General features: G+C 48.4%; 1 protein-coding gene across 1 annotated transcript; it reads right to left on the bottom strand.

Moving 5' to 3' along the window:
- Positions 1-264: 264 nt before the first annotated feature.
- KDM8 (lysine demethylase 8 (putative)) lies at positions 265-9367 on the bottom strand. The gene is made up of 7 exons (XM_090023511.1): positions 8841-9367; positions 8190-8356; positions 6947-7079; positions 5540-5581; positions 3646-3795; positions 790-882; positions 265-695 (listed from the first exon to the last, which is right to left on the bottom strand). Exons 1-7 carry the CDS (start codon positions 9324-9326, stop codon positions 531-533), a joined length of 1236 nt encoding a protein of 411 aa, XP_089879637.1. The 5' UTR covers positions 9327-9367; the 3' UTR covers positions 265-530.
- Positions 9368-11183: the final 1816 nt, after the last annotated feature.

The following is an 11183-nucleotide window of genomic DNA, read 5'->3' as shown; positions in this document are numbered from 1 at the left end:
CCAGGCCTTCCTATAAGTAGTTTGTACTGCACGGAGAAATATCACCTTGTTTTAGGTTGGCAACTCTTTTATTTACTCAGGTTTTGTAGAAACTTATTATCCATCATAAGAACAGCCCTGCTTTGACTAAATCCACACACGGGGGTAAACTTAACTTCATCACATGCTCCTTTCTTTCCAGTCTGGGAAACGCCTGTTTGGGGCCCAGTGTCTTGATGCCCGTATATAGTCTTGTTTTCACTGCATATACATAGGACGGGATGATCGGATACATGCTCTTTATTAGGAATATGCACTAGAAACATCCACAAACCAAACAGACTGTTGTAGCTGCTACTTTCTTTTTTTAAAACTTAGATTTCTCACAGATCCTGAAGCAAGAAATTCAGGTTTCTATTTCAGCTCTATGCTTTGGGCAGAAAACAAGAACAATTTCTTAGAAAGACAATTCTCTTTGAGGATTTTTTAAGCAAGCAGGCTGTACTTTTTATTATCTTAGCTTTAGAGATTCTATCCACACCCAGTCATAGTTATGACCACCAGAAACTGACAGAGAAGCTGATATCAAGGGATTGGACATAGTGCCAATATTTAACTGGAATAAACAGAATCTGTCCAGGTGTCAGAATACAAGACTGAAAGGCAGCCTTTTCAAACTTGGGGAACTTAACTAAATCAGGATCTTCCACATCCACCTACAAAAACAAATACAATTTGTTTTAATCTCCAAAGATAGCCTGGGAATTTAAGTGGGAAGAATCAGGCTTTAGATTTCAAATAGCAATTTACCTGGCTGGTGTTGTGAAGCATTTGGTTTTCATGTGGATACAGGTTTTCTGATTCTTGTGGAGAATACAGACGGATATATTTTCTTCCGATTACCTACAGGTGTTAGGATATAAATGTTCCATCTGTCATTAGTCTGTACGTTACCTGCTGAAATAAGGCCTAACTTCAGTTAATTAGTACTCAAACTAACAGACTTCCCCTCAGGGCCATGACAAGCAGTTAACAGTAAAATACAGCTGCATAACAGATCAAGATTTTGCTGCTGAGGAAGAAGTACTTCCTATAATGAACTGAATGAGATCAAACAAAGCAGATGCTAAACAGGTAAAAGTCCAAACTAGCAGGGAAATGCTTTTAGGGGAAGGGAGAGAGCAGCTCTTCCTCTTTGAATTCAGTGTTGTGACACCCAGTCTCTACAGTGCTGTTGAACCAGGTGGCCACGTCAGCAAGAGAGTGAATTAAAACCATCAAGTCTAGCACTGCTCCAGTCCCTAGGCAGGACATTCAAGACACCAGCCAGGGGACTTCAATGCATCAACAAGTACAGACAAGCTTGCTGGCACTCCATAAGGTCTCTGCTTTCTATCACCGTGAAATTTGTTCTCTCCATTGTAATCTTCAGCTGGGACAGAAAAATTAAGGTGGCAACTGGAATGACTGACCTGAACTTCTTGAAGCAGAAGCCAATTTAGGCAATACCATCACTTAGCTTACTGCTTAATTTAAGTTGCGCTGATTCCTGAGCTCTCTGCTAGCAATAGAAATTCCCTGCACATATATGTGCAGGAGGAAGTGATCAGTCCTGTTGATGCCAGGATGCCCTAGACAGTCATAAGTAACACTGAATTAGGATGGCATCCACCCCACCTGAATCTGCTGCGCTGATAAAAATAAGAGCAAGACCGGCATTCTGCCTGATTGACAGCTGACAACGCCCTAGACTGACACTGTGGGAACCACCCCAAAAAACTCTGTGTCCCCACACTCTCTGCTCTGACTCCCCCTTTTCCGCTGCACACAGCTGCTTGATGCCTCCATTTCCCCATATGTAAACGGGCAAGAGGGCTTCTTCACCTCAGAGGGGTTATGGTGACTGACACTGCTTGTCAAGTGATATTCCCATTTAGTCAGCATGAAAGCAAACTACTAAGGCTGCTTAGTCACAGTACTACTGCTGGTTTCCTGGATTTTCCTTTTTTAGAACAGGCCTGAATCTATTTTTGCTATAGGGACTAATATTTTCCTTAGCAAATATTGGGGACACTGGGTTAACACTGGCATGTTAACTCCTTTTGTTCACCTCCCTCAGCCTTTGCACCAGCAACTGAGGACTCTTCCTTTTTGAGGCAGAATCACAGAAAAATCAGGTTTGGAAGGGACCTCAGGAGGTCACATCTAGTCCAAGCCCCTGCTCAAAGCAGGACCAGCTCCAACTACATCATCCCAGCCAGGGCTGTGGTCGAGCTGAGCCTTAAAAACCTCCAAGGATAGAGACTTCCCCCACCGCTTTGGGGAGCCTGTTCCAGTGTTTTATTACCCTCGTGAGTTTTTCCTGGTATCCAACCTCAACTTCCCTTGCTGCAACTGGAGCCCATTGCTCCTTCTCCTGTCATCTGCCCCTACTGAGATCAGCCCAGCTCCATCCTCTTTGCAACCCCCCTGCAGGGAGCTGAAGGCTGCTATCAAAGCCCCGTCTTCTCTTCTCCAGACTAAACAAACCCAGTTCCCTCAGCCTCTCCTTATCAGTCATATCTCCCAGTCCCTGAACCAATTTCATTGCCCTCCACTGGACTCTCCAATTTGTCCACATGCTTCCTGTAATGGGGGGCCCAAAACAGGACACAGGACTCCAGATGTGGCCTCCTGGGTAGAAGGGCACACAGCTGGCTGTATCATCCCCTCAACGACAGATAATAGCCTTTCATGCAGCAAAATAGCAAGAAACTGCTCACGTTGGGGAACTCTTCCCACCTTAGGTAGGAGGCAGCAGCTGTTCACCTGCATGACAATTCAAAACAGTCATTTGGGCAGATTAAGTGGCAAAGGATGAGATCTCCAGCTGAAAGTGCAGGGTGACAAGGGACCAGAACAACAGGGCTGATACCCCCATACAAACAAACATGTGCAGCTCAGGCTTCAGTTTAATGGCTCAGGTAGAAGACACATGGGAAACTGCAGTAGTTGCATTTGACTTTGAACTCTGAATACAAACCTCAGTCAGGGCTCAAAGGGAGCAATTTGGAGGTCTCCAGCCAATAAGGAACTCACTGCTGAACATTTTAGAGTGCGCACAGTCTGGCTGGGAGTGTTTGTGCAGTACCTAGAGTTTGTAATCAATCAGTCTTGTGACATAGTGTACTGTGTCCTACTAACTTGATCATGGTGAGACTATGTAACAGAGATTAAAAGGTATGTGCAAATGGCTAATTCATCAGATAATTAAGGGCATGGTATGTACTATGGGGCTATACATCTGTCCACAGTTTTGTCACACCTTGGCAAGGGGCAAGGCTAATGCTGTACGTAGAAAGCTGAAAAAAATGGGCTCCTCCTGTCCCAGACTCCCCTCTTCTCTTGGAAAAGTGACTTCTTTTCTGCATCTCAGTTCCTCACCTGTAAAATGGGAATAATTGCTACTTCCCTACTTCACTGGGAGAAGGCTGAGAACATCAATGTATTAAATGTTTGTCATGGGCCCATGCAAAGGTGATGAATGTAATGGAGAAATCATAAAATGTTTGCAAGAACTCTTCTGACTTCTCAATCAAGTCTGGGGCTGCCCTTGTACCCAGTAGTTATGAACAGTATTGTTAAAGTAACAGTGGGGTTAAGCAGTCATGAAAGTAGAGTACAGACCTGGACTAAGAAATTTTGCTGTGGATCTTGATGAAGAGGTGAGATGGTTCCTTCTGGGCCAAACCAGGCATTAATGGTGATGTGGTCTTCTTCCCCTTCCCCCAGACAGCAATAATCAGGGATGTTAATATCCTCCTTCAATTCTGGGATCTACTAGCAGTAATCAAAAACAGTACACACACATTAAGAGGGTACCTATGTTAGCTCAGGCAGGACAATGTACAGGGTAGTACACACCTGGATGATATATGCAGAGCAAACGATCAGGACCTAGCCAAAGGAGCATACGTGTCACTCAAACCAGTATAATATAGGCAGCAGGTACAAGCTGGAATAAAGTTATAAACCAGCTGGTGAATAAACCATAAAGGTTGGATTGTCCAAAAGGGCCAGGGAAGGCCACTGAGGAGCGGTGGGAAATGTCACCCTGCTGCTGAAATTTAAAGCCAGACATCTGTAAGGACTTTTTCTTTTTTTAGATTCTGCAAAGAAATTTTTGCTTTCTGCACTCAAACTCAAAACCTAGCATCACATCCTCATGAAAGTTCAAGCAATTCACTAATAATATATGATATTAGAATGCTGATCTAATTCTTTAATACATTTTTTGGATCTAAATAGCCATGACGTAACAAAATAAAATTAATGCATTTAATCCACTCTTTAAAAAAGAAATTGCCATTCTTTTTTGTTGTCTTGTAACCACAGTGGTGACTGACTTGCCTCTGTTTTTCCTGCTGTGTCTAGGTTTGCATACTATGCCCATCCCTGTAACAGCACTGGAATGTCTCCAAATACTTAACCAAGGCAGGCTGATGGTTTACTTTTTCTCCCCACCCGTTCACAGGCAGTTAAATATTTCTACTTCTATTGATTACTCCTCCTTTTCCTGTTCCATCAGCTGCCCTGCTGAATCAGTACTAGATGCATTTCTGCTCAAAAGCCTTGCTTGCTTATTATTTTTACCCACAGGCCTCAGGGAGAATCAAAGCCTGTGTTGGGCACTGTACAAGTATACCAACCGCCCCTGCCAGAAGCTGTCTGTTGGCAGAGGCAGGACAAGGCAAGGGACAACAAAACAAGGGAGACAGAGGAAGCCAGAGCACAAGAATTTCAAGAATGAATCAGGCAGCCCTTAACCTTCCTTCTGATCCCTCATGTCAACCCAACCTACTCCCGCAGTGAACTGGTGTGAAAGCTCAGCGGTTACTACACACAGAGAGGGGAGACAGGCAGAGGGTGCAGTTGTCGCAGTTCCAGAAAGAGACTCACCTGTCTCACTGCAGCGACAGCAATCAGGGAGCTCTGATCAACAGTACAAAAGAGACAATCCTTGGCTGCACATCAGAGGACAGTTTGTGACCATTCTGCTCTGCTGTCTTGCCTCTCTGAGAGCCATGAAAAATAGCTGTACACAGGATGGTCATGCCAATAGTGTCACTATGCAACACAACTGCATCACATTACCAGCTCTATTTATTTAAATAGAAAGGAGGTAGCAGGTGAGAAAATGCCTGTTTGTCAGCTGTGGAGCAGCTGAGCTCCTCTCCAAGGAAGATTGGTGTCTGTCCAAATCTTATTCTGACAGATTTAATTCCTAGGAGCAGTGCTGCTGTCCAGCTTGTGCAAGCAAGTGACATTACATGGTGCCAAAACATTGCAAGCCAAATCGCCCCACTGCCTAGGAGAAGCTGCACGCTAGCCAGAGCAGAATAAAAACAGAGCCAGAAGCTCCAAGTCACAGCACAGGGGACAAACACTAAAACACTCTGGACAACACACAGTGTTCTTCCACTGAACAGAGTCCACATTGTGATCGAGACCCCAGGCAGGACCCACTGCTGCAAGGGAAAAAAGCAACTATGGCCAGTTGAATATCCATGCTTAGATTTACCTGATCAAACAGCTGGTGCTGGGCAAGGTATCCAACGTTGTTCTGGAATGACGATGAGAAAACAAAAAGGAATGAATTGTGATTCATAGAGCCTGGGCTCCCCATCACTTCCAGGTAAAGTCAATTTCTGACAGCTGTTATTTCAAAACACTAGAATGAACCCACTTCTCGCCTGCTTTGGCTGGAAGCAGGTCCCTTTCACTTGGGCAGAGGGTAAGACTCCACTGTGCATGCACTGTTGCGTGGACAGACCTGAGCTGATCAGGGACTGCAGACAGAGGCAGGGGCCAATATACCATAATAAAAAGCCAGGTAAGTTTGCCCACACACAACTTGCTGCTCCTGCAGCCAGGCAGCACCCTGCACCCATGCTAGCAGGTTTGGGTGCCTCTACACTACAGTGCAGTCTGCAAACCAAATATACTGCTATTATCCTCCAACTAGAAGGGGGAAGGGGACTATTATCCAACTAGAAGGGGGAAGGGGAATACGATCCTCCAAATAGAAGGCTAAGGAACCAGGAAGCTTCTCAGCTGACATCCACAGTACAGATTGCTGTGTCGCCCATCAGCCGTCTCGTTTCTTCACTGCCCATGATTGATATGCAGTAATGTCGGAACTTAGTCTTAGAACTCATAAAACCCTACACATCGACCAGAGGAATAATACTGCTGGCTATGGCTACGGAGCTGGCCTGATGTTCCTGACCTGCAGAAGACTCCGCTGTTTCAGGGTCAGGCCACATAAAAACAGACACTAGCTAGGGCAAAGAAAAATTCAAATGATCTTTCAGTAGGAGAACATCCCCATTTTGCCTGCAACAGCACCAGATTTAAGCAGCAGGAGAGCTGAGGCCTCTGCAACTGCACGCCCATCTTTTTCATAACAACCCTAAAAGTGGTGAGAAGAGTTTGGTTTCTAGTCACACCAGCATCTCTGTTGCAGAGATGCAAATGCAGAAAGCAGGTCCACTGTAGAGACTGCAACGAATATTCATCGCATGAGTCTCCTGACTGACTGTGCAATGTTCAAAACCACCTGAGCGGTAAATCCCCCCATGGGCAGCCCCACTCCACCCCTTAAAGAGGCAGAGTAATAGGTATGTGTAGCACAGTACTCCCCAGCACAGGACTGGTGTTACATCTGGCTCTTGGAAAACTCCTGAAACTTCTGATGCTGCACATTCAGGCCTAAACAAGGAGCAAGCAGTCACTGCTGCAATCAGCCTGAAAGTGTAACTGGTACAGTAATTCATAGACCTGTTTATAAACCCCAAGCTCACTCAAGATCCTCTACAAGCAGCTAACTGTTCTAATAAGCTCTGGCCAGACCACTATGGGAGAAATCCTTCAGTCCAGTAGGCTACTGCCACATTTGTGGAGATAAAACCATGTGGAAGCAACAGACCTTGTTCACAATATACTGACTGATGAAGTCATCCACAGTCATGAGTTCCTGAGACCATTCTTCATCTGTGTATCGCAAACCTAGCTCTACGGGCACTGTGCGCCACCCAGCAATTTCACGGAGGTAATCCACACTGAAACAAAGCAGGTTCATTACTTTTAGATTTCATATAACATCCTTGTTTTTATCTACTTTAAATCTAGCTAGGAAATCAGTTTTCAGAGGGGGGTTTATGCAGTGCTAATGTTCAACACACAAGGCAGCTATCTTGGATAGTTTAACTCCTTAGGAGGAATACAGAAACATCCCGACTATTCCAGTAGCATGCAATCGTGAAAGGCCTGTACCCCCAGCAAGGCTAAAGATGCCAACAGCAAGGGGACAGGCAGCCACACTGGCCTGCATCAAAATACTACAAGCTTTCTTCATTTTTAAAAAATGTGTTGCCAACTTAGAAGAGCTGAACAATGAGCTGCAGTTTATTCAGTGGACATGGCTTTTCCCTGTACTTCTGAAATATTGGCAACCGGATGGTTTCCTCAAGTCCGAGGGGTTTTTGTTTTGCAAATTTTACCCTGTGTATTCATCACAAACATTTTGCTGTACAGATGCAATACTCAACACTGGAAATTTTAGTTGCCAGCGGTCTGATGAGCTGCACAGTATAACCTCTACCTTAAACTGGGTAAGTTTCTCCGAATGTGGCTGCAATATTTGCATTTTTGAATGAAAAAAGTGGTTTCCAATACTACTTGTACATATAGCTTTGAAACTGAAATTCGTGTTAAATATTAGTAAGTCATGTTCACAAGAATACCTAAATAAGTAACGGTCATGGATGTGGTCGAGAAAATTCAACCATATGCCCACCGAGTCCTTGGTGGTATATATGCAGCTCCTGTTTAAAATTAAATAGAGTAAACCACTAACATTTGCACCAAGAAATTCCCTGACTGGCCCCTGCAGGGATGGCCTGGATGAATAATCTGCTCCAACATCTGATTTCTATATTCTGTGATTAGTAAACTGTGAGCTATTAGGATGCAAGTTGCTAAACTGCATCTATTATGCTGGAGTCCTATTAGCAATAGGAAATGGAGCAAACAGCGTAGGAAGATGATACTTCCCACGTGTATTGCTGGAGTTAGTACCATGCTTCATTCCTCAGGGAGTCGGATGAGTTCGGGCTGGAACTAACCGATGCACAAACTGCTGCTAATCAGGACAAGCTTCAATTCCTCACCTCCATTTTCTCATACATGGCCAGTGGTCAACAACCCCCTCCAACACAACAGGCTTTTGTGGGATGAAATAGTTCTCCCTGAAATGCTCCAGAGAAGGGCAGCGAACCCGAGGAACGGCAGGTTCCAACGCGAGATCTGGAACTGAACGGTCGTCACTCCGAATTCTCTGCAACGAAACGCTGGTTTAGCACCCAGATGCATAGACCGGGGTGGCCAAAATACGGCCTGAGGGCCACATGCGGCCTGTCAGGCCATTCTATCCGGCACACAGGCCCCTAAAAAATTTAGAAAAGTAATTATTTATCTGCCCCTGGCTGCTGTCACGCAGCCCTCGATGGCTTGGCAAAACTCAGTAAGCGGCTCTCCGCCCGAAGTAATTTTCTGCCCAGGTATAGACGAACTCCTGCCTCACCAAAGATGTGGAAACCGCCTGCTCTGCCACAAGACAGGAAGGCCAGTGAGTGTGGAGGAGACCAGCTCCTCAGCCACCCGCAGCATCTGCCCAAAACACCGTGGGGTGCGCCCCAGGAAGGGGCCTGCTCCGCACTGCCTGCCCTCGAACAACCGTGCGGTGCCACACAGACACCCACTGGCAACACCGACCCTTGGGCAGAGAAGAGATGTTTCGGCTGGTCCTGCACGGGGGGTACCTTGGGGGGCGGGGGCGGGGCGGGGGCGCGGGGCAGGCGGCGCTGCAGTAGGCGCGCGAGGCGGGCGAGGGCCCCGTCGAGGACGGCGGCGCCCAGCAGCAGGCCGCGGTCGCAGGCGCGCAGGGCGCGGGCGGGCTGGGCGAGCAGGGCGAAAGCACGGAAGAGGCAGGCGAAGGCGAAGGCCCGGCGCCAGCCCGGCTCCACATCCCGCCACGCGCGCGCCTGCAGCCGCTCCCACGCGTAGTCCGCCGCCGCCTCGGCCGCGCGCCGCAGCGCCTGCAGCTCCCGGGCGGGCGGCGGCCGGGCCCGCGGCGCGCCGCCTTCGTACAGGAGCGCCCGCGCGCGTTGCAGTAGCGCTAGCACCGGGCCCGGCACCGGCCCCGCCTCCGGCCCCAGCGCCGCCAGCGCCGCCGCCAGCGCCGCCTCCGGCCCCGGCAGCAGTGTCCGCGCCTCGCCCCACAGCGCCTCGGCGCCCACAGCCGCCATCCCACGTGCGCCGGAAGCCGGAAACGCCCGACTGCCGCCGACCACGCCTCTTCCGGAAGTGCCGCGGGCCGCGCCGCCACGCCCCCCGCGGCTGGCCACGCCCCTCCCGGCGACGATTTAAGCCCGCGCCTAGCTGCGCGCGCGCCGTTTACGGGGCGGGGGCGGGGGCGGGGGCGGGGGCGGGGCGGAAGACACGCGCGCGCGATAGACAGACGGGCAGGCAGGCAGACGGAGACAGGCAGGCAGAGAGACGTACCGATATCGATCTAGCGCTATAGAGACAGGAACTTTTGCGCGCGCTCGCGCGGGCCGCGGGCAGGAGCGGCGCTCGGCTCGGCCGTCGTCCTCGCCGGCTGTTGCCTGCGCTCGGGCAGGGCCTGTCCCTGGCGCTGCGCCTAGGGGGAGTGCGCGGCCCCCGCGCGCTGCTTCCTGCGCCCTTCGGCCTTTGCAAACACGCCCTCCCTCACCCTCTTTCTAAGCCAAAAACCTGTAGCCACATGCGTCTCCTTGGGGAAGTCGGTCGCTCGTCCAGCCAGGGTTTCCGACGTCCCCGGGTCGTCGCTCGCCCCTGGCGCAGGCCGCGAGGTGCAGCTCGTCCCCGGTTACTTCAACTCGCCCGCGGGATGTTGCAGACAGGACCTGGCACGTTTCTGCGGAGAGGCCCCAGAGCTGCCCCAACCGGCGTCATTGCCAGTTTCTTTCTGTGTTTACGTTTCTTCTGTCAGTTTTGAGTCCTCCCGCCTGTGTAACGTGCAAGCAGAGTCCAGTTAGTTTTTCTATTAAGATTTTATGAGGCAGTTCTCAAATCCTTCACTAACATCCAAATATATTACATTTAACTGTGATCCTTTCATCCATTAATTTTTGTAATACTACAAGGGGGGAAAAATGCAATCACACTTGTCTGGGGAGATTTATATTTTATAACCTCCCAGTGCTGTTTATGCTTCATGGGTTTTTACCTTTCAGATATTTAGTGAGTTTTTAAAAATAATACATCTTCCATTACTTTGCTAAAGCGGTGTTCAAATTAACAAGGCAACAAGGGGCTGTTTGACAAGACACTTCCTTCTTGCTTTGAACATACTGAGTTTTTGTACTGCCATTTGATGGTACCTCCCCAGTTCGTGCCTTCTTAAAAATCACTGGCAAAACAAGTGAATATGCTGAACATGTCAGAAAACATCTTTTTCATAGATTCATTCGTAGGCTGGAAGGGACCTGGGAAGGTCACTGTGTCCAGACCCCTGCACCAGGCAAGAAAGACAACTCGCCTGATTTAACTATGTTACGTTTCCAAGTCCCCCGCCCGCTCCCAGCCTGCTCGACTTCCATTGGTATTTTTACTGGGATTCTGAATCTTCAAAGCTCCCTTTTCCCATTGAAGCATCCTGCATTGTCACCTTCACGTGAGAATTTGCTTAAACTATTTTCACCAAAGATGCCTTCTCATTCTGTCGCTGCCCGAGTTTTTCTTCAGATTTGTCCTGCCAATATCTCTGCTTGGTTTCTTTGGGTTTTTTTCCATGTGTAATCCACTCAGGCCTTATCTTATTTTACTCGGATTTACTGCTCAGGATTCAGGGGCATTAATGGCTGTGAGGCATTCATTGTCATTGTGGAGGGATTTTGACAGAGCAATAATACAAAATAGTGGGGTCAGGACTAAGAAATATTGGTCCAGCTGTACTGGTTCTCGGATGGGAAGAGATGGGTTCGATACAGGTCTGCCCTGATGGGCATCTTGATGTTTAGGAGAAGCTTGCACACAGCTTGCCTGCTATGCACCTGGGTTTGGCCCCTGATGCAATCAAATCCTGGCCTCCCCTGAACATGGGAGGAGCGCAGTATATGCTT

Source organism: Crocodylus siamensis, chromosome 12 (genome assembly GCF_052110815.1).
Source record: "Crocodylus siamensis isolate JL-2025a chromosome 12, ASM5211081v1, whole genome shotgun sequence".
In the NCBI taxonomy this organism is placed as follows: Eukaryota; Metazoa; Chordata; order Crocodylia; family Crocodylidae; genus Crocodylus; species Crocodylus siamensis.
This window is presented reverse-complemented; position numbering and strand designations above follow the sequence as displayed.